The sequence below is a fragment of the Nerophis ophidion genome, linkage group LG14 (genome assembly GCF_033978795.1).
Source record: "Nerophis ophidion isolate RoL-2023_Sa linkage group LG14, RoL_Noph_v1.0, whole genome shotgun sequence".
Taxonomy (NCBI): Eukaryota; Metazoa; Chordata; class Actinopteri; order Syngnathiformes; family Syngnathidae; genus Nerophis; species Nerophis ophidion.
The window spans coordinates 17,025,974-17,050,819 of NC_084624.1; the positions used below are offsets into that span (position 1 = coordinate 17,025,974).

Below are 24,846 nucleotides of genomic sequence, written 5' to 3' on the forward strand. Positions count from 1 at the left end.
CCTTTGCAAATCATATATGCCAACTGATGACGTACACACCTGACACACCCTCTTCTTGCGATGACTTCCGCATGGCTGTCATTGAGCACGTCTCCTGATGACACATGAGAAACCTGCATTTCAGAGGATGCTCCTGCTTCTAGAGCACTTGTCCATCCACCATCGTTTAAAACTGGGGTGTCAAAACCTTTTGACTTGGAGGCCGCATATGGCTAAAACAATTTGGCCTAGTGCCGAAAAGCCGATTGCATTAAAAGTAACCATACATATATATATACATATTTTTTTTAAATATATATACAGTACAGGCTAAAAGTTTGGACACACCTTCTCATTCAATGTGTTTTCATTATTTTCATGACTATTGTAAATTGTCACTGAAGGCATCAAAACTATGAATGAACACTTGTGCAGTTAGTTATGTACTTAACAAAAAGGGTAAAATAACTGAAAACATGTTTTATACTCTAGTTTCTTCAAAATAGCCACCCTTTGCTCTGATTACTGCTGTGCACACTCTTGGCATTCTCTAGATGAGCTTTAAGCACACTTGTGAAGTGAAAACCATTTCAGGTGACATACCTTGTGAAGCTCATCAAGAGAATTCCAAGAGTGTGAAAAGCAGTATTCATAGCAAAGGGTGGCTATTTTGAAGAAACTAGAATATAAAACATGTTTTTAGTTATTTCACCTTTTTTTTTGTTACGTACATATCTCCACATGTGTTCACTTATGGTTTTGAGGCCTTCAGTGAAAATCTGCAATGTAAATGGTCATGAAAATAAAGAAAACGCATTGAAAGAAGATGTGCCCAAACATTATTTTCCCGTGGTGCAAAACGATTGGACCGTACATGGCGTGAAGGTAATGACATCTTTTAATTATACTATAAAAAGGAACAAACAAAAGGCGCGCACAAGGCGGAGAACAAACTTGGCTATGAAAACAAAACTATTTCTATAACGTAAACTATGGACATGTAAACAAAACTTTAAATATATGACATTAATAACGATAACTTACTTGGAACGATATACGGGCATGGATCATCGGCATAGATAGCAAGCGTGTGAAGAGTGTGAGTAGAAGGGGATAGAGGGTGATGTCGCCAGGCTGACTGCCTGGCAACTACAGGTTTAAAAAGTGACGTGGTGATTGGCAACAGGTGGGACAGGTGAAAACTAATGGGTTGGCATGGAAACAAAACAATAGATTATTTTGATGAGCTTGTCACCTGAAATGGTTTTCACTTCACAAGTGTGCTTAAAGCTCATCTAGAGAATGCCAAGAGTGTGCACAGCAGTAATCAGAGCAAAGGGTGGCTATTTTGAAGAAACTAGAGTATAAAACATGTTTTCAGTTATTTTACCTTTTTTGTTAAGTACATAACTAACTGCACATGTGTTCATTCATAGTTTTGATGCCTTCAGTGTCTTAATGAAATTAAACAATGGATGTCCACTAACTTTTTGCAACTCAAAGCCAAAAAAACGGAAATGCTGGTTATCGGTCCTGCTAGACACCGACCTCTATTTAATAATACAACTTTAACATTTGACAACCAAAAAATTAAACAAGGCGACTCGGTAAAGAATCTGAGTATTATCTTCGACCCAACTCTCTCCTTTGAGCCACACATTAAAAGCATTACTAAAACGGCCTTCTTTCATCTCCGTAATATCACTAAAATTCGCTCCACTGTCCGCTAAAGACCCTGAGATCATTATCCATGCGTTTGTTACGTCTCGCCTCGATTACTGTAACGTGTGATTTTCGGGTCTCCCCATGTCTAGCATTAAAAGATTACAGTTGGTACAAAATGCGGCTGCTAGACTTTTGACAAGAACAAGAAAGTTTGATCACATTACGCCTGTACTGGCTCACCTACATTGGCTTCCTGTGCACTTAAGATGTGACTTTAACGTTTTACTACTTACGTATAAAATACTACATGGTCTAGCTCCATCCTATCTTGCCGATTTTATTGTACCATATGTCCCGGCAAGAAATCTGCGTTCAAAGGACTCCGGCTTATTAGTGATACCCAAAGCCCAAAAAAATCTGCGGGCTATAGAGCGTTTTCATTTCGGGCTCCAGTACTCTGGAATGCCCTCCCGGTGACAGTTCGAGATGCCCCCTCAGTAGAAGCATTTAAGTCTCACCTTAAAACTCATTTGTATACTCTAGCCTTTAAATACACTCCCTTTTTTAGACCAGTTGATCTGCCATTTCTTTTCTTTTACTCCTATGTCACACTCTCCCTTGTGGAGGGGGTCCGGTCCGATCCGGTGGCCATGGATGACGAACTGGAGTCGGGACCCAGGATGGACCGCTCGCCTGTGTATCGGCTTGGGACATCCCTGCGCTGCTGATCCGCCTCCGCTTGGGATGGTTTCCTGCTGGCTCCCCTGTGAACCGGACTTTCGCTGCTGTGTTGGATCCGCTTTGGACTGGACTCTCGCGGCTGTATTGGATCCATTATGGATTGAACTTTCACAGTATCATGTTAGACCCCCTCGACATCCATTGCTTTCGTCCTCTCCAAGGTTCTCATAGTCATCATTGTCACCGACGTCCCACTGGGTGTGAGTTTTGCTTGCCCTTATGTGGGCCTACCGAGAATGTTGTATTTGTTTGTGTTGTGGTTTGTGCAGCCCTTTGAGACACTAGTGATTTAGGGCTATATAAGTACACATTGATTGATTGATCGATAGAGTGAAAAAACAGGAACTAATCTAACACAACTAAACAAAACATGATCACAAAGACATGACATATATATATATATATATATATACATATATACACAGTATACACACATATATATATATATATATATATATATAAATAAATAAATGGGTTGTACTTGTATAGCGCTTTTCTACCTTCAAGGTACTCAAAGCGCTTTGACACAACTTCCACATTTACCCATTCACACACACATTCACACACTAATGGAGGGAGCTGCCATGCAAGGCGCTAACCAGCACCCATCAGGTGAAGTGTCTTGCTCAGGACACAACGGACGTGACGAGGTTGGTACTAGATGGGGATTGGACCAGGGACCCTCGGGTTGCGCACGGCCACTCTTCCACTGCGCCACGCCGTCCCATATATACATATATATATATATATATTAGGGGTGTGGTAAAAAAATCGATTCGAATACGAATCGTGATTCCCATGTTGTGCGATTCAGAATTGATTCTCTTTTTTTTTTTAAATCGATTTTTAAATTTTTTATTTTTTTTCCAACAAATTAATAAACAGCAATACCATAAAAATGCAATCCAATTCCAAAACCAAACCTGACCCAGCAACACTCAGAACTGCAATAAACAGAGTAATTGAAAGAAAACACAAACATGACACAGAACAAAACAAAAGTAGTGAAACAAAAATGAATATTGTCGACAACAGTATCAATTAGGGATGCACCGAAATGAAAATTTGTGGCCGAAGCCGAATAAAATTTAAAAGCTTGGCCGAAGGCCGAATACTGAATACCAAATAATGAATGCAGTTTTTCACAATTTTTTTTTATATTGCATAAATAGCCTACAATACATTTTTAGACATGTTTTTTAAATAAAAGTACATTTTCATTGAATATTGACATTTTTTTAATATTCCAGTAGCCTTTGCTTTTTCAAAAAAAGCACAAAGTTTTTCATTTATATTAGGCCTTAAAACAAAACGTGCATTCCAAAAAAAAAAAAGTGCATTAAAGTGGATAAACCCACAACAAATGAATTATTGTCCTTTTGGCAAAAGTCTGCTTAGCCACAGTAGATAGACTAATAATGTAAACAGAAGGCTCAAGTAAATCTCAATTAAGTGTGTGCTTGTAACCTCATACACTTATACAGGTAGCCTACACAACAGGCTAAAAATGTAAACAGCACACACACAATGTAAAGAGCACACATCAGAGAAATACCGTCTGCTCGGTATCGTGTAACGGGGCTCAATGTGCTCCATGAGTCTCCGAAAGTCAGTGTCCTCCACAACACTAAACGGTTGATCATCCAAAGCCATAAACTCCATTACCTTCTTTGTAATTCCGTTTGCTTTGGCATTGTCAGTCGCAAACTTTTTCGTCCTCTCAAAGACATCGGCCACGAGGCACCTCCTCGAGGCAGTTTGGCTGAACATTCATTGCAAACTGCAATACTTTTGTCACTTTTCGACACTTTAAAATATCTCCAAACTGCTGACATTTTTCCGAAGGCGCCTGGTTACAACGTCACCGCGTCCAAAAATTGTGTCATTGCGTCACACGCCACTATTCGGCCTTGCATTTAACTCGTTCCACCGAAGGCCGAATGTGGCTTTTTTTGCTATATTCGGCCGAATATATTCGGTTACCGGTGCATCCGTAGTATCAATATTAGTTATAATTTCAGCATAGCAGTGATTAAAAATCCCTCATTGACATTATCATTAGACATTTATAAAAAATAAAAAAAATTAAAAAAGAATAGTGTCACAGTGGCTTACACTTGCATCGCATCTCATAAGCTTGACAACACACTGTGTCCAATGTTTTCACAAAGCTAAAATAAGTCATATTTTTGGTTCGTTTAATAGTTAAAACAAATTTACATTTTTGCAATCCGTTGATAAAACATTGTCCTTTACAATTATAAAAGCTTTTTCCAAAAAATATACTACTCTGCTTGCATGTCAGCAGACTGGGGTAGAGTAGATCCTGGTGAAATCCTATGTATTGAATGAATACAGAATCGTTTTGAATCGGAAAAAAATATCGTTTTTGAATCGAGAATCGCGTTGAATCGAAAAAAAAAAATATCGATATATAATCGAATCGCGACCCCAAGAATCGATATCTAATCGAATTGTGGGACACCCAAAGATTCACAGCCCTAATATATATATATATATATAAATACATGAAAGAAAATAAGACACCCACCTTTTGGACTCATGGTTGTTTTTCCGATGCATTTGGTACCAGTTCCAAGGGACAGCACTTCTTTTTCAACTACAAGATAAAAGCAACATGAGGATTTCAAAAATTGTGACAAATTTCCATTTAAATTGATTTAGAGTTAACATCGATGATGAAGCATATTTTTATCTTTTAATTGCATTAACATATCAGCCTTTTCTTGATACATTGGACCTTGGAGGAACTCTCCTGAAGGAATCAATAAATTACTATCTATCTATCTATCTGTCTATCCTTATTGCTATATATTTGTTGTTTATTCCATATCCATCCTTATTGCTATATATTTGTTGTTTATTACATTTTGAAGAATATCCATCCATTTTCTACCGCTTATTCCGTTTGTGGTCGCGGAGGGGCACTGGTGCCGATCTCAGCTACAATCGGGCGGAAGGCGAGGAACACCATGGACAAGTCGCGGCTTCATCACAGGGCCAACACAGATAGACGGACAACATACACACTCACATTCACACACTAAGGCAAATCTAGTGTTGCCAATCAACCTATCTCCATGTGCATTTCTTTGGAGGTGAGAGGGAGCTGGAGTACCCGCAGGAAAACCCACGCACATTTTAAAGTAATGTGCACGGACTACATACTGCAATAAAAGCTTTGCAAGTAGAAACTGGATTGTTTGTACAAAATGGTTGCAACCTAGTTCCTATTGCTGCGTTACGTACTGGGACAAGGGTGTCAAGGTCATGGCCCGAATGAATGATCTATGGCCCCCTGGATGATATTTTATTAGTATTAGAACCGGTCCGCAGGCCACAGCTGCTACTGTTTTGCACGCACCAATATGCCATCATTGTTGGCTCTAGGAATTTTCAAAATGGGGTCCCACAGCAAATTTTTAGGGTCCTACTTTTTATGGTAACCGTTTTCAAAACAAATGATACATGTATGCATTATCCTGTTATATCTCACATTCTACATTGTGTTTTGGAAAAAGGTTGTCATAAACGTTCAATCAATCAATGTTTACTTATATAGCCCTAAATCACTAGTGTCTCAAAGGGCTGCACAAACCACAACACAAACCACTACGACATCCTCGGTAGGCCCACATAAGGGCAAGGAAAACTCACACCCAGTGGGACGTCGGTGACAATGATGACTATGAGAACCTTGGAGAGGATGAAAGCAATGGATGTCGAGCGGGTCTAACATGATACTGTGAAAATTCAATCCATAATGGATCCAACACAGCCGCGAGAGTCCAGACCAAAACGTTACTTAATTTATTTTAAAAAATAACACAAAAGAAAAAAATTGTTATCTCAGCTGGCCTAACATAACCAAAAATCATGATCATAATTAAAGATACAATTATTTTTTTCATCTAATTACCTAAATATCTAAAATTATTCATATTCTCTTCACGTAGTGATGTTGTTTATAGTTTTATTTTGTATCCAATCAGAAATCAGTTCGCTTATGTTGCCATGCTGTACCAAATCTGCCAGATGCCTTCAGAATCAACAATGCCCGCATCCGTGCACTCTAAGCGACCGGGGACATACAGTGATTGACAGTTGCGGTAGCCAATCAGATCACAAATTGTTGTCAGTAAGGCCTTCTAGATCAGACCTGGGCAAATTAAGGCCCGGGGGCCACACGCGGCCCGTTAATCTTTTCAATCTGGCCCGCCGGACATTCCCAAATAATTGTTTTAGATGTAAAATGTAGCTGCCATTATGATGTGCAATCATGTTTTCTAATGACCGTAAATCCTCAACTATACTAAGTCTTTCAATGGTTGGAATCTGCACTTTTGGATGACATACCAGTTACTATGGTAATCTAATTAGTTACTACAATAATCTAATTAGTTACTATGGTCATCTAATTAGTTACTATGGTAATCTACGTCACAGCAACTCAGACAAGGCACCAAGCAGTGTGGGTGGAAAGCGTTTCCACAGACAACGGAAGGAGATTTTCACAAAAAAGTTCTAAAGCTTCGTGATGTATCTGATGTATCAGATTGTAAGTGGATTTATTTTGTACCCTGCATTTTTGTTTGAGTTTCACTTGATTGTAAAATATGTCGATCGAAAGGGGGTGTGACGTTCGTATTTTGTCAATATTCAGTGTTTTATTGTTCTTAGAAAAATGTAAAATTGTGAATTATATTTATATAGCGTGAATTATATTTATATAGCGCTTTTCTCTAGTGACTCAAAGCGCTTTACATAGTGAAACCCAATATCTAAGTTACATTTAAACCAGTGTGGGTGGCACTGGAAGCAGGTGGTTAAAGTGTCTTGCCCAAGGACACAACGGCATTGACTAGGATGGCGGAAGCGAGAATCGAACCTGCAACCCTCAAGTTAAATAAATAAATGATAAATGGGTTGTACTTGTATAGCGCTTTTCTACCTTGAAGGTACTCAAAGCGCTTTGACACTACTTCCACATTTACCCATTCACACACACATTCACACACTGATGGAGGGAGCTGCCAAGCAAGGCGCTAACCAGCACCCATCAGGAGCAAGGGTGAAGTGTCTTGCTCAGGACACAACGGACGTGACGAGGTTGGTACTAGGTGGGACTTGAACCCGGGTCCCCCGGGTTGCGCACGGCCACTCTCCCACTGCGCTACGCCGTCCCTAGTTGCTGGCACGGCTGCTCTACCAACCGAGCTAAACCGCCCAACGTAATTCCATTCCGTTTTTTTAAGGCGGTCTGTTATAACGTTTTTAGCATTCAATCAGACATTATGAGGTTTTGTATTAGTGTTCCTAAAAATAAATAACCGACCCCCAGACACACTTTTCTCTCTAAATGTGGCCCCCAAGTCAAAATAATTGCCCAAGCCTGTTCAAGATGACCTCACATTGAACGTGACATTTACGCATCCTGTGATTGGATAGTCATCGGGACCGTTTGCAGATAAATGATAAAATGAATGGGTTGTACTTGTATAGCGCTTTTCTACCTTCAAGTTACTCAAAGCGCTTTGACACTACTTCCACATTTACCCATTCACACACACATTCACACACTGATGGAGGGAGCTGCCATGCAAGGTGCTAACCAGCACCCATCAGGAGCAAGGGTGAAGTGTCTTGCTCAGGACACAACGGACGTGACGAGGTTGGTACTAGGTGGGATTTGAACCAGGGACACTCGGGTTGCGCACGGCCACTATCCCGCTGCGCCACGCACCAATATGCCATCATTGTTGAACACATAAAGTTGAGAGACAATTGCGAAAGCCAATCAGATCACAAGTTGTTGACTGTAGATGTTCTGCTACAACTAAAAGTTGTAAACTCTTGTTGTTAAAGTGTGTCATGCTTGTCATTTAATAAACATTGTTAAATGTGTATTTGTCGCCATCATGTGGTCAAAATGGTTAATATATCTTTGAGAAGTGTGTACTCTGAATCAAACTTTATTGATGAAGTTGCATAAGCCAAGCAGAGAAATTTACAGTAGGTTTTAATTGCCGATGCGTTTTAATTTTTCTTTTATATGCGGCAGAAAATAACCCGTTTTGTATATCTTTGATGTGTTTTAATGCCCAGTAGGGTGTAAATGTGGTCCTGTATAGTATTTCTCCAGCAATGGTCATGTAGTGACATCAATTATGGTATTTTGAGAGGTATTCCTTGAAGTCGGAGATCCCCTTGGTGGGAAACGCACGGTCCGGCACTGATTTTTATGCATATGTGAATGTATTCAGTTGTAAACATTCATTCACTTTCTTCTTTCCTTCATGGATCTAAACTTTACCGCTGCAGATATTTTTCCCAATATCTCTATTGTAATATTTTCAGAATGTGTTTGTTCTATTTTTGGCCAAAGAAAACAATAAGAAGTATTTATTTTTTAGTTTTAAGGCCATGATTTTAATAGTTTGCACAGATTTCCTCCATGCGGCCCCTGAGATTAAAATGAGTATGACACCCCTGTATTGAGAGAAAGAGTTAAATAACTAAGTGCTTAGTTTAGTAGGAAGAAAAAGAGTTGGGGGGGTGGAGTGGCTTGGTTGGTAGAGTGGCCGTGCCAGCAATTTAAGAATTTCAGATTTGATCCCTGCCTCCACCATCCTAGTCACTGCCAAGGTGTCCTTGGGCAAGACACTTGACCCAGTGCCACCTGCACTGGTTTAAATGTAGCTTTGAGTCTCTAGGGAAACGCGCTATATAAAAATAAATCACTTCACACACTCTTGCTTATTTTATACTACCCCTTTTACATGTGTGATACTGATAAGTCGTTCACATCATGTGTTAAACCATGGGTGTCAAACTCTGGCCCGCGGGCCAAATCTGGCCCGCCGTGTAATTTAATTTGGCCCTTGTTATTTGAATGACTCTTACCAAAATATGTTACGTTGACATACCAGGCACCTTCTCAGTTGGTTATTTATGCGTCATATAACGTACACTTATTCAGCCTGTTGTTCACTAATCTTTATTTATTTTAAATTGCCTTTCAAATATCTATTCTTGGTGTTGGGTTTTATCAAATAAATTTCCCCCAAAAATGTGACTTATACTCCAGTGCGATTTATATATGTTTTTTCCCTTCTTTATTATGCATTTTTGGCAGGTGCGACTTATACTCTGGAGCGACTTATACTCCGAAAAATACGGTAATCAAATTGAAGTGGAAAAAAACTCCCCTTGTCAAGGGCGTGGCTTGCCTTCCGCCCGAATGCAGCTGAGAAAGGCTCCAGCGACCCCAAAAGGGACAAGCGGTAGGAAATGGATGGAAGTAGAACAAACTGACGTGTACAGTATATAGCAGAACTGTGCAATTATTTAGACTCAGGGGCCAAATTTAGAGGGAAAAAATGTGTCTAGGGGCCGGTATATACATTATTAGGAGCACTAATACAAAACCTCACAATAATGTCTGATTGAATGCTAAAAATATTATGAGAGACCGCCTTAAAACACGGATTGGAATTGTAATTTTTCTTACTGAATGAAACATCCAGAATGTACATGAAAATAAAGAATGTGGGATTTACAATATGAACTATGAGCGATAAAACACTGAATATTGACAACATATGAATGTCACACCCCCACTCGATTGACATATTTTACATTCAAGCGAAACACAACAAAAATGCGACGAACAACGAAATATGAACGTGAAGGGTAAAAAAATAAACCCACCTACAATCTGATACATCTTATATATCACCAAGCTTTACAACTTTGTTGTAAAAATCTCCTTCCGCGTATGTGCCTGACACCCGCATTTCAGGCTGGCCGCTCTGGTAACACTCTGTGGAAACGCTCCCCACCCACACTGCATGGTGCCTCATCTGAGCTGCTGTGACATAGATTACCGGAGTAACTAATTACATTACCATAGTAACTAGCAGGGCTGCGAATCTTTGGGTGTCACACGATTCGATTCAATATCGATGGTTGGGGTCGCGATTCGAATATATAGTGATTTTTTCGATTCAACGCGATTCACGATTCAAAAACGATATTTTTCCGATTCAAAACGATTCTGTATTCATTCAATACATAGGATTTTACCAGGATCTACCCCAGTCTGCTGTCATGCTAGCAGAGTAGTAGATTTTTTTAAAAGCTTTTATAATTGTAAAGGACAATGTTATATCAACTGATTGCAATAATGTAAATTTGTTTTAACTATTAAACAAACCAAAAATATGACTTATTTTATCTTTGTGAAAACATTGATGATTCCATGTTTAAAATTCCTGGAGATGAAGCTTTACTATGGATCGGAGCGGTCAAGCGAACATGGATCCCGACCACTTGTCAACCGGCAGGTTTCGGTGAGAAAACTGTGGTAAAAAGTCGCCTCTTACTGGAGATCTGTGGAGTTTGCGCCGTCCTTGTATCTGCCGTCGACTTCCCTCAGACACTGGCCTCAAGACACCCGTGGACACACCCCTCCGACTATCAGGTACTATTTAATCTCACTAAAACGCTAGCAACACAATAGAAAGATAAGGGATTTTCCAGAATTATCCTAGTAAATGTGTCTAAAAACATCTGAATCCGTCCCAATGCAATCATGTTGGGTTTTTTTTTTAACTTGATTTTTTATTTTTATTTTTTGTAGTCCGTCGCTATCAATATCCTCAAACACGATTCTTTCATCCTCGCTCAAATTAATGGGGAAATTGTTGTTTTCTCGGTCCGAATAGCTCTTGCTGCTGGAGGCTCCCATTAAAAACAATGTGAGGACGTGAGGAGCCCTCACCCTTGTGACGTCATCGTCTGCGACTTCGGTAGAGACAAGGCTTTTTCATCAGCACCAAAAGTTGCGAACTTTATCGTCGACATTCTCTACTAAATCCTTCCAGCAAAAATATGGCAATATCGCAAAATGATCAAGTATGACACATAGGATGGACCTGCTATCCCCGTTTGAATAAGAATATCTCATTTCAGTAGACCTTTAAGTAACGTTTATGAATGTGGTTCTTAACCTTGTTGGAGGTACCGAACCCCACTAGTTTCATATGCGCATTCACTGAACCCTTCTTTAATGAAAAAAACAATTTTTTTTCCCCCAAATTCGAGACAAAGTTGTATGTTTTTGGTAACACTTTTGTATGGAGAACATATTCTAAGTAACAAAGACTTAATTTAGAGTTTTTTGGACAACAGGGGAACATATTCTAAGTAGTAAAGACTTAATTTAGAGTTATTTGGTTAGGGTTAGGGTCAGGGTTAGGGTTATAATAAGGCCATGCCGAATAAGGCATTAATTAGTACCTAATGACTAGTTAAGAGCCAATATGTTACTAATTTGCATGTTAATAAGCAACTAATTAATGGTGAATATGTTCCCTACAGTAAAGTGTTGGCATATTTTTTTTTTTACTGGTGCACAAAATTAACCGTGCATGAACATCGCCTTGTTCAAACAAAAAAACTAAGACAGTGCATAAACTCACAACAAATTACACACCTGAAAATCAATCAGCTGTTGCCGTATCCGTAATACGCCGACAGGGAGAAGTTTTTATTTACACGAATAATAGGGTTTGTTTTGACCTCAGCCGAACCCCTGAGGTCGATTCACCGAACCCCGAGGGTTTGATCGAACCCTAGTTAAGAACCACTGGTTTATGAAAACCTTTTTCCAAAACACAGTAGATAATGTGAGATATAAAAAGTATGATGCATATGTTTATCATTTGTTTTCAAAATGCGTACAAAGAAGTGGAACCCCAAAAATGTACTGTGGGACCCCATTTTTATGACTTCATGGGGTCCATCATGGACCCCATCAAGTAGGGGTCCTTGATGGGAATTTTGCTAGCCCTGATATCGGTAGATCGTGAGTTCAAACCCCGGCTGAGTCACACCAAAGACTATAAAAATGGGACCCATTACCTCCCTGCTTGGCACTCAGCATTAAGGGTTGGAATTGGGGGTTAAATCACCAAAAATGATTCCTGTTCGCGGCACCGCTGCTGCCCACTGCTCCCCTCCCCTCACCTCCCAGGGGGTGATCAAGGGTGATGGGTCAAATGCAGAGAATAATTTTGCCACACTTAGTGTGTGTGTTAGAGATGCGCAGATAGGCAATTATATCATCCGCAACCGCATCTCCAAAGTCGTCATCCACCCGCCGTCCACCCGAACCAACATTTTATCAGAACCGTAACCGCCCACCACCCGCCCGTTAAAATAAATCAGAGGTCGGCCACCTTTACCATTCAAAGAGCTATTTAAACCCGTTTCACAGAGTAAAGAAGACAATGGGAGCCGCTAACGTTCTCGCGAATATCTAATGGTGTTCATTCTGATGAGAGGAATAAGGGCTTGCTGTGAAGCCATTGCCTTTGACACCTTCAACAACATTCAACAGTTTACCAGTCCAGCAACATGTTGTATGCAGCTTACCCAATCATACTTACAAGTTTGAAAGGCATACTGGGTGATACAGAGTACACTGATGGTTGTGATAAAAACAATTTTAACACTCTTACTAATATGCGCCACGCTGTGAAGCCACACCAAACAAGAATTAAAAACACATTTCGGGAGAACATCCTCACAGTAACACAACATAAACGCAACACAACAAATACCCAGAATCCTTTGCATCCGCGACACTTCCCGGATATATTTTACACCCCCGCGCCCCCAACCCCGCCCACCTTACCGACGCACGGGGGGTGGGGGGTTTGCTGCTAGCGGGGTATATAAAATAGTCAGGAATTGTCATAGATGCAAAGGATTCTGGGCATTTGTTCTGTTGCGTTTATGTTGTGTTACTGTGGGGATGTTCTCCCGAAATGTGTTTTTCATTCTTGTTTGGTGTGGCTTCACAGCGTGGCGCATATTACTAAGAGTGTTGAATTGTTTATATCACAACCATTAGTGTACTCTGTGTCACCCAGTATGCCTTGCAGTCGTGTGCGTGTGTCTGCGGAAGCCACACACAACATGTTGCTGGACTGGTAAACGGTTCTTACATGTTGTTGAAGGTGTCAAAGGTGATGGCCTCATAGCACGCCCTAATACTTGTTAACTGGGTGACTGCCGGCTGTCATTCTAGAGCAGGGGTGGGCATTACGTCGATCGCGATCGACTGGTCGATCTCGGAGGGTTTGTCAGTCGATCTCAAGCCAGGCATTAAAAAATAGACATAAGAATGAGCAATCATCAATCATACGAAGACTTCACTTTCGTCAGTTGTTTGACATTCTCGGCACCCGAGGATCTTGTGAGATTACGCTGGCTGCTGCTAGCTCATATTTAAGAAAAAAATCACTAACAGGGCGGACGCAGAGAAACACATTTTATTTCTAGAGACTCCGTACCTACTGTCCAAACTCTAAAGACCGACTGCACAGTTCCTGTCTTCACCATAAAAGACCTGTTTCATCCTGCCTGTGCAAACAAAATAAGAGTCTCAGAAAGCTAGCGTGCACAAGCTAGCAAGCTACGGAGTTTGATGCCAATGTATTTCTCCCCCGCCTTCAGCGACCGCTTTCTCACTTGCTTGCCCACCCGCACACTCACTGACGTCACTCACCTGCTGCCAGACATTAAAGGGCCACACACATATGCTACTCTCATAACAAAGTGTTTAAAAACAAGTATGCAAGTTGGACAAATGGGATGCCAAATCCAACCACTTTCATGTGGTATTGGACAGAAAGGAGGACTTTTTTTTTTCCTCCATTTGAAAATGCGGACGTTATCAGCACCACTGTCTAATTCCAATCAATGCAAGTCATCAGAATCAAATACACCAACTTATATTCTTGTCTTCATGAAAGAAAGGAATCTATGTGTGTTAAACATGTTTGTATTATCATTAAACACCATTAACTTAACAAAAATGTCTCTTTCATAAATAAATAAATATAAATTATAAATAGGAATGAGGTAGATCTCCTCGACTTGGTCAATTGAAAAGTAGCTCACCTGCAGAAAAAGTGTGAGCGCCCCTGCTCTAGAGAATGTTTGCGTCTCCTATTGTCTTCTTCGCTTTGTGACACAAATTCTAATTGGCTCTTTGAGTGGTAAAGATTACCAATCCCTGAACCATGTATAACAAATATTTCCGAATGGTTCATCCGCCACCCGCCCGAATCTAATTAAAATCTATTTATTCCTCATGTCACCCGCCCAACCCGCGGTTTATCCGCGGACTCCGCGGATGAGACCGCACACCGCGCATCTCTAGTGTGTGTGACAATCATTGGTACTTTAACTTTTTTAACTTAACATATACCGTCCATGGGACCCCATTTTCCAAATGGGTACCCCACAAGATATATGTGTCCTCTTTTTGGGATTTCAGAAAATGGTCAGCCTATACTAGGAATAACTAGGAATAAAAGAACTACCAACAAGCAGCGTTAATAACAATGACAAATGAAGGATTTGGAATAATAACAAAAATACCTGAGGGAGAACTTGCACTTTCACTTCGGGTGATTTTGACCACGGCGGCCAGCAGCGTCCACTCTCTGCCGGGCTCAGGCTTCCCCCTGCGGGGAAGCGCGGCAAAGCTCTCGTAGCACAACTGAGCAACTTCATCCGCCGTCACCATATTGGTTAGACGCTAAATGTATTATTTAAAAAAAAATGGAACGTTAGAACTTTTTTTTGTTTACCGCCTTGGCATAGAAATACAACACGAAGGAACAAGGAACTGAACCGGAAACGCTACGGCAACTCTACTGGGACATATGTGACGTCACCGACATCAGAAGGAGTGGAACCAGCGACCTTTTGCTGGCCAACATAATAATAAAAATAGCCCTTAAATTTAAGTGATTAAGGTAGCAAGTTTTGTCTTTCTTTTCATATTATTTAGAGCAGGGCTGTCAAACTCATTTTAGATCAGGGGCCACATGGAGAAAAATCTACTCCCAAGTGGGCCAAACTGGTAAAATCACGGCACGATAACTTAAAAATAACAAAACGTCAGATTGTTTTCTTTGTTTTAAAATAAAACAAGCACAATCTGAAAATGTACAACTCATAATGTTGTTTGAGGTTTTTTTTCACTTACATGTTGCAGTTAATAGTTCTCTATCTTTATTTGTGGTTATTTGTGCTTTCCGAATAAATTATGTGATAATAATCATCAATCAACTCATCCATCCATCCATCCATTTTCTACCGCTTATTCCCTTGTGGGGTCGCGGGGGGTGCTGGCGCCTATCTCAGCTACAATCGGGCGGAAGGCGGGGTACACCCTGGACAAGTCGCCACCTCATCGCAGGGCCAACATAGATAGACAGACAACATTCACACTCACATTCACACACAGGGCCAATTTAGTGTTGCCAATCAACCTACCCCCAGGTGCATGTCTTTGGAAGTGGGAGAAAGCCGGAGTACCCGGAGGGAACCCACGCATTCACTCATTGGTGTTAATTTCCAAGCTATCAAGATTTAAAAAAAAAAAAAAAAAAATCTTGTTGCAGGTCCCAGGTAGCCAGGACAAGCAGTCAGATAATAATGTCCTGTTAAACAGGAGGAAAAAGCACACAGAACGTTTGAGTTGTTCACAGCCTGGTTGCTCTCAGCAGAATTTATTACCAGAAATTACAAATCCACAAATCACTTCATTTCCCATAACTTTTGTCACTTTGCATTATCATGTCAATGTATTTTACTTTATCTTCACCTCTATTTTCATCAAAACTCTCAATAAACTATCATTAAACTGTTACTGTATCACTGGAGTTATAATTATCATAACAATACTGGATGCCTTTTTTTCTATATATTTTCACATATCCACATCATCACTCCAAAACATACGTCAACTCATTGGTGTTAATTTCCCAGCTATCAAGATTTAAAAAAAAAAAAAAATCTAATTACACAATATTTTTTATGTACTTTGCTTGTTTTCCTCAACTGATGTACTAACATCCACTTTCTACCGCTTGTCCCTTTTGTATTTTTTAAATTTTTTTTTAACATACCGTATTTCCTTGAATTGCCGCCGGGGCGCTAATTAGTTTAAAACCTCTTCTCACTCCTGCGCTTACCAGAGGCATGCGGTAAAAGTAAGCATGCGCGAATTATTTTAAAACCAAAGGTATGCAGTAAAAATTTGAGTGTGATGTAAGCTTGGACCTTAAATCCTACTGAATAGCTCTTAATCTTCTTCCCTTTATGCGATTTCAAATTACCGGTATTGAAATCAGCCTCCTCCATTTTGAAAATGATGACAGGGGAAGTGTCACTCGTGACGTCACGAGTTTGACCAGGCGGTAATACTAAGCATGCGCTAATTATTTTGGGAAGCGGGTTTGACCCGGCAGTAATTCAAGGCAGGCGCATACTATATACCCTGCGGCAATTCAAGGAAATACGGTACACTATCTCAGTGGTTCTCAAATGGGGGTACGCGTACCCCTGGTGGTACTTGAAGGTATGCCAAGGGGTACGTGAGATTTTTTAAGAAATTCTAAAAATAGCAACAATTCAAAAATCCTTTATAAATATATGTATTGAATAATACTTCAACAAAATATGAATGGTTCATAATCTGTGAAAAGAAATGCAACAATGCAATATTCAGTGTTTACAGCTAGATTTTTTTGTGGACATGTTCCATAAATATTGATGTTAAAGATTTATTTTTTTGTGAAGAAATCTTTAGAATTAAGTCGATGAATCCAGATGGATCTCTATCACAATCCCCAAAGAGGGCACTTTAAGTTGATGATTACTTCTATGTGTAGAAATCTTTCTTTATAATTGAATCACTTGTTTATTTTTCAACAAGTTTTTATTTATTTTTATATATTTTTTTCCAAATAGTTCAAGAAAGACCACTACAAATGAGCAATATTTTGCACCGTTATGCAATTTAATAAATCAGAAACTAATGACATAGTGCTGTAATTTACTTCTGTATCTCTTTTTTTCAACCAAAAATGCTTTGCTCTGATTAGGGGGTACTTGAATCAAAAAAATGTTCACAGGGGGTACATCACTGAAAAAAGGTTGAGAACCACTGCTCTATCTGTATTTGCTTTTATTTTCTTTCCTTGACATGTTTCGCTGATGTCGTGATTTGCTCAACCTGATAGGTAGACTGTTGGTTGTGTTGAAAGTGCCTTGACTTTTTTTATGCATTATAAATATATATTTGTTGTTCAATAAAAAAATAAAAAAAGTAATACAAATACAAACCCCATTTCCATATGAGTTGGGAAATTGTTTTAGATGTATATATAAACGGAATACAATGATTTGCGAATCATTTTCAACCCATATTCAGTTGAATATGCTACAAAGACAACATATTTGATGTTCAAACTGATAAATCTTTTTTGGGGGGGGGAAAATAATCATTAACTTTGGAATTTGATGCCAGCAACAAGTGACAAAGAAGTTGGGAAAGGTGGCAATAAATACTGATAGAGTTGAGGAATGCTCATTGGGGGCGGTATAGCTCGGTTGGTAGAGCGGCCGTGCCAGCAACTTGAGGGTTGCAGGTTCGATTCCCACTTCCGCCATCCTAGTCACTGCCGTTGTGTCCTTGGGCAAGACACTTTACCCCCTGCTCCCAGTGCCACCCACACTGGTTTAAATGTAACTTAGATATTGGGTTTCACTATGTAAAGCGCTTTGAGTCACTAGAGAAAAGCGCTATATAAATATAATTCACTTCACTTTACTTCATCAAACACTTATATGGAACATCCCACAGGTGTACAGGCTAATTGGGAACAGTTGGGTGCCATGATTGGGTATAAAAGCAGCTTCCATGAAATGCTAAATAATTCACAAACAAGGATGGGGCGAGGGTCACCACTTTGTAAGCAAATTGTCGAACAGTTTTAGGACAACATTTCTCAAGGAATTTTACCATCCACGGACCGTAAAATCATCAAAAAGATCAGAGAATCTGGAGAAATCACTGCACGTAAGCGATGATACTACGGACTTTTGATCCCTCAGTCGGTACTGCATCAAAAACCGACATCAGTGTGTAAAGGATATCACCACATTGGCTCAGGAACACTTCAGAAAACCACTGTCAGTAACTATAGTTGGACGCTACATCTGTAAGTGCAAGTTAAAGTCTACTATGCAAAGCAAAGCAAGCTGGGCCCAAGCTCACCTAAGATGGACTGATGCAAAGTGGAAAGGTGTTCTGTGGTCTGATGAGTCCACATTTTAAATTATATTTGGAAACAGAGGACGTGGTGTCCTCCAAAATAAAGAGGAAAACAACTGTTCGGATTGTTATAGGTGCAAAGTTCACAAGCCATCATCTGTGATGGTATGGGGGTGTATTAGTGCCCAAGGCATGGGTAACTTACACATCTGTGAAGGCACCATTAATACTGAAAGGTCTATACAGGTTTTGGAGCAACATATGTTGTCATCCAAGCAACGTTATCATTGACGCCCCTGCTTATTTCAGCATGACAAGTGTTACAACAGCGTGGCTTTGTAAAAAAAGAGTGCAGGTATTTTCCTGGCCTGCCTGCAATCCAGACCTGTCTCCCTTCGAAAATGTGTGGCACATTATGAAGCGTAAAATACGAAAGCGGAGACCCCGGACTTTTGAACGACTGAAGCTTTACATAAAACAAAAATGGGAAAGAATTCCCGAAAATTTCCCGGGGCAACCATTCTCCCGGATTTCTCCCCGGACAACAATATTGGGGTCGTGCCTTAAAGGCACTGCCTTTAGCGTTCTCCACAATCTGTCATTACGTCCGCTTTTCCTCTATACATACAGCGTGTCGGCCAAGTCACATAATATATGCGGCCTGTACACACACACACACACACACAAGTGAATGCAAGACATATTTGGTCAACAGCCATACAGGTCACACTGAGGGTGGCCATATAAACAACTTTAACACTCTTACAAATATTCGCCACACTGTGAAGCCACACCAAACAAGAATGACAAACACAATTCATGAGAACAACCGCACCGAAACACGACATGAACACAACAGAACAAATACCCAGAACCACTTGCTGCACTAACTCTTCCGGGACGCTACAATATCCACCCCCGCTACCACCAAACCCCGCCACCCCCCTATCCCTACCAACTCATTATTTTATTTTCAAATTCATTAGCTAGTGAATTAATTAATTAATTCATTCATTCATTAGAAGCATTTAAGTATCCCCTTAAAACTCATTAGTATACTCTATCCTTTAAATAGACCTCCTTTTTAGACCAGTTGATCTGCCGCTTCTTCTTTTTTTCTCCGATGTCCCCCCCTCCCTTGTGGAGGGGGTCCGGTCCGATGACCATGGATGAAGTACTGGCTGTCCAGAGTCGAGACCCAGGATGGACCGCTCGCCTGTGTATCGGTTGGGGACATCTCTACGCTGCTGATCCGCCTCCGCTTGAGATGGTTTCCTGTGGACGGGACTCTCGGTGCTGTCTTGGATCCGCTTTGAACTGAACTCTCGCGGCTGTGTTGGAGCCACTATGGATTGAACTTTCACAGTATCATGTTGGACCCGCTCGACATCCATTGTTTTTGGTCCCCTAGGGGAGGGTATTGCCCACTTCTGAGGTCCTCTCCAAGGTTTCTCATAGTCAGCATTGTCACTGGCGTCCCACTGGATGTGAATTCTCCCTGCCCACTGGGTGTGAGTTTTCCTTGCCCTTTTGTGGGTTCTTCCGAGGATGTCGTAGTCGTAATGGTTTGTACAGTCCTTTGAGACATTTGTGATTTAGGGCTATATAAATAAACATTGATTGATTGATTGATAGTGGAAAAAGTTCATGTTGATACTTAAATTAGAAGGCTGCAAATAGAAAAGAGGCATTACATTTTTTATTTAAATTTTATTTCTACGATGTTTTTTCGTTTGTTTTTTTGAAAGTTGATTTTGCACTATCAGGTTGTACAAGCTTTGTTTACGCAAATCAGTACAACAAACTGAGCAATAATTACGTTTTATTCATTCACTTTCTCCTGTTACTTCTGGGCTTGAATGTTTGATTAATTCCTTATTGTTATTTTACTCTCAAATTTATTATTGGCCTGTGGAAAAAGTTTATTTTGATATTTACCTCAGAAGGCTGCAAATAGAAAAGAGGCATTCAATTTTTATTTGAATTTTATTTGACATGCCATTGATATTTTTTAAATATTGTTATTGTTATTTGAAACTCAATTTTGCATGTCACTATAAAGTTATATAAGCCTTGCTTGTTCAATATTTAATGCACAACTTGTTTGGGTTCCTATTAAAAGGTTAATTTGTTCAACCTTGGCTTTGTTTACTTTAAAATTTTGGCCCACTTTGTATTTGAGTTTGACACCCCTGGGTTATGGTAAATGGGTTATACGTGTATAGCGCTTTTCTACCTTCAAGGTACTCAAAGCGCTTTGACACTATTTCCACATTCACCCATTCACACACTGATGGCGGGAGCTGCCATGGAAGGCCCTAACCACGACCCATCAGGAGCAAGGGTGAAGTGTCTTGCTCAAGGACACAACGGACGTGACGAGGTTGGTAGTAGTTGGGGATTGAACCAGGAACCCTCAGGTTGCTGGCTGTCCGCAGTGTCTTACTTCATTTGTCACCATTCCAAGCATGCCTACATTTCATTGGAAGTCTCACAAGTAAAGAATAGTAGAAGACACAAAATCAACAACCAGCAATACATAAATATCATATTAGTGCCTGTGTGTAAACGTGTGCTTTTTAGTTACCAACTAAAACACATGATACTGTGACTCTAATTAATGTTGCTTTGCTTCCGGATCAGTGCCTAATCCAAAACATCACACAGTATCTGACCCGTACGTGCGTTGATGAAAATCGCTTATTGAAAAGGTCACACTTAACCACTGTCACAGGGAAAAAGTTCAAGAAATGACAAACGTTTTGTTGAAACACATTGGCGGTCATTTAGTCGGCGTGTGGTGGTCAGTGGTCACTTCCTGTTAGAACTGGATTATTTTAAGGCTGACCATGTTCTAAAATCCCAAAAAGAGGACACATATATGCGTGCCCAGACTGGGACTAGGTGACAATTTGGCAATGATACTCTAACTTGCTTTGTAAATAATACATTTATTTAAATAAAGCATTTTTACTCCTCTGTTGACAGTAGTGTTGGCGCTAGGAATTTTCCAAATGGGGACCCCATCAAGTCATAAAAATGGGGTCCCGCAGTAAATTTTTGGGGTCCCAATTTTTTGTAAGCGTTTTGAAAAAAAAAAATGAATGTATGCCTTGTCCTGTTATATCTCACATTCTATATTGTGTTTTGGAAAAAGGTTGTCATAAACGTTACTTAATTCATTAAAATAAATAATAAAAAAGAAGAAAAATTTGTATGCATATGTGTTTGTTTTTCTGTCTTGTGATCTATGTGTTTTATTTTGAAAAGCTACCCTCTTGTTTCAGATCACGGGTCCTTCCTCTTGTGTCACCAGTCTGACCTCATCCTTGATTCCTGATTGTTTCCACCTGTTCCCCATCACTTCCACGTCCTATTTAAGCTCACTTCTCCGTTTGTCCTTTGCCAGATCATGTCCATGATTCCCTCCTTGCCTTGCTCCTGTTTTTTCTTGTTCTCCTTAATTTTTGATCATAGCAGTTTTGTTTTTTTGCTGAAATTTTGAGTTTACTTTTTCCTCCTTCGAGCGTCCTTAGTTTTCTTTCGTCAAACTAATTGGTGAGTTTTTTGTTATTCCAAATTTCGTTTTATTTCCTCATTGATTGAGTGATTTTTTGTTTATCCATAGATAATGTATTTGTATATATTATTAGAGTTTATTTTTCCTCCTTTTGGAGCGCTTTTTGTTAATTAGGGTCCGCCAGGCCCATTGCAAAAGGACTCCAAAGGAGTCCTTTTGCAATGGGCCAAAGGACCCTATTGAAACTGTAAGGTTTTATTATTATTCTTTATTATTATTCTTTCTTTATTCTGCACCTACGCGCTGTAATTTGACCCCCTTAACATGCTTCAAAACTCGCCAAATTTGACACACACGTCGGTATGGCAAACCTTCCCAACTTATTAAAAATCCAAACCCCAAAAATCAAAATTGCGCGCTAGCGCCCCCTAGGAAGAAAAAAAAAACAGACTGCTTGTAACTTCCGTTAGGAATGTCGTAGAGACATGAAACAAAAAACCTCTATGTAGGGCTGACTTAGACCTAGATTGCATAATTTTACTTTCCAGGGCAAAAATCAACAAAAATGTTGCAAAAACCCATTCAAAGCAAAATTTTCGCTAAAAATGCAATTTTGGTCCCTTTGAGCTGTAATTTGACCCCCTTAACATGCTTCAAAACTCGCCAAATTTGACACACACGTCGGTATGGCAAACCTTCCCAACTTATTAAAAATCCAAACCCCAAAAATCTAAATTCACGCTACCGCCCCCTAGGATGAAAAAAAAAACAGACTGCTTCTAACTTACGTTAGGAATGTCGTAGAGACATGAAACAAAAACCTCTATGTAGGGCTGACTTAGACCTAGATTGCATAATTTTGCTTTCCAGGGCAAAAATCAACAAAAATGTTGCAAAATTTTCACTAAAAATGCTATTTTTGTCCTTTTGAGCTGTAATTTGACCCCCTTAAAATGCTTCAAAACTCACCAAACTTGACACACACATCACGACTGGCTAAAATTGCGGTCTAATGAAAAAATTAAACCCCAAAACTCAAAATTGCGCTCTAGCGCAATTTTGGATTAAAATGCTCCTTGGAAGAAAACACGGACAAAACTGCTTGTAACTTCTGTTAGGAATGTCGTAGAGACATGAAACAAAAACCTCTATGTAGGTCTGACTAAGACCAGGGCTTGAGTCGCCAAAGCGGACCCGACCAATGCTGCTTGCAGCTTTAATTCTTCTTGATATTCTATTTTTGTTAGGTTATTTTCTTAAAGTAGTATTCCTCCTCATTTTTTTGGAGTGATTTTTGAGTTAAGTGTTTATCCTCTGATTTATTTTCCGTACGTTGCATATATTTTTGTGAAATACTTTTTTACCGGAGGTTAAAAAGTTATTTCAAAATAAAAGCTGTTATTTTTGGAAACTTCCTCTCTGCATCTGGGTCCTCTCATTTCCAAGTCGTAACAATTTGTAAATGTATTCAGTTATAAACATTCATTCAAAATCTTCTTTACTTCATGGATCTAAACTTTACCGCTGCTGGTAGTTTTTTCTATGTTTTTATTTGATAAGTTGTAGGTTGTTGCGATCCGTTACTCGGATCTTCACGTTATTGTTTATTTTTCCATCTTTGTTTCATTCTCCGTCTGACCCTGTTATTTCCTGTTCAGTCTGTCACCATGGTTACATATTATTTCCACCTGCTAATCACGGTCCCTGCACACCTGTCTCTTTTGATTATTTCCCTATTTTAGCTCGCCCCTTTTCGTTCTTCTGTCTCGGATCCTAATTTGCTTTCGTGCAACAGTGATGACTTGTTTTTTCATGATCTCATTCTCTATCTCGCTAGCTCTTACGCTAAGCTTTATTTTTTAATCCTAGCTTTCACGCTGGTTGTTTTGTGTTTCCCTTTTTGTGCCTATGAGCCAGTTTTAGTTTCCTAGTTGTTTAGCCTAGCTTTCATGCTAGCGTTTTTTGTTTGCCTTTTCCTTAGCTCCAGTGTTTTTTGTGCCTAGCCTTTTATTACTTAATAAATCCATTACATCTTACCTCACACTGTGTTCTGTTCCGACGCATCCCTGGAAGAACAAATCCGCCATTACCATGCCACTCAAGTCTCACATAGGTGTATTTATTTCAGTATAAAAGTGTTTTTCTTGGGTCATGAAATGATGTCAATGTTGTGCCAGAGCAAACATACATTTTTTATTTCATGCTTAAATCTCTGGAGTCTACATCAACTTCAGATATATTCCTCATTTCAAAATGTTTTAGGTTTTTTTATGTTGTTTTTTTTGTTTGTTTGTTTTTCCGCCCTTTTTTGTCAAACAAAACTGTTTTTTTATGGCAAACACACAAAATATGTAAAATCTTCCACCGGAATTATTTTTCAAAGTGGAATATTTGATGTGACGTAATCAGGGTTGAGGTGGGGGATTAGAGGGGTAGCCGGGTTGTATATTGTAGCATCCCGGATGAGTTAGTGCTACAAGGGGTTCTGGGTATTTGTTATTTTGTGTTTATGTTGTGTTATGGTGTGGATGTTCTCCCGAAATGTGTTGTCATTCTTGTTTGGTGTGGGTTCACAGTGTGGCGCATATTTGTAAAAGTGTTGTGTTTCGGTGTGGATGTTCTCCCGAAATGTGTTCGTCATTCTTGTTTGGTGTGGGTTCAAAGTGTGGCGCATATTTGTAAAAGTGTTAAAGTTGTTTATACTGCCACTCTCAGTGTGACCTGTATGGCTGTTGATCAAGTATGCCTTGATTAACGAGCAATCCACCAAATCGCTGTC

The 24,846-nt window shown here is 39.7% G+C and overlaps 1 protein-coding gene across 2 annotated transcripts in view; it reads right to left on the minus strand.

The window, feature by feature from the left end:
• Window positions 1-15,155, minus strand: part of adat1 (adenosine deaminase tRNA specific 1) — a 52,750-nt gene extending 37,595 nt beyond the window's left edge. The window contains exons 1-3 of one of the 2 annotated variants that reach the window (XM_061920005.1): window positions 14,860-15,155; window positions 4,937-5,005; window positions 40-94 (exon numbers count right to left, since the gene is read on the minus strand). In XM_061920005.1, the coding sequence (XP_061775989.1) occupies window positions 40-94; window positions 4,937-5,005; window positions 14,860-15,007 (272 nt within the window). In that variant the 5' untranslated portion in view covers window positions 15,008-15,155. The remainder of the gene's footprint in view (window positions 1-39; window positions 95-4,936; window positions 5,006-14,859) is intronic. The other variant, XM_061920004.1, reaches the window with a different exon arrangement.
• Window positions 15,156-24,846: the final 9,691 nt, after the last annotated feature.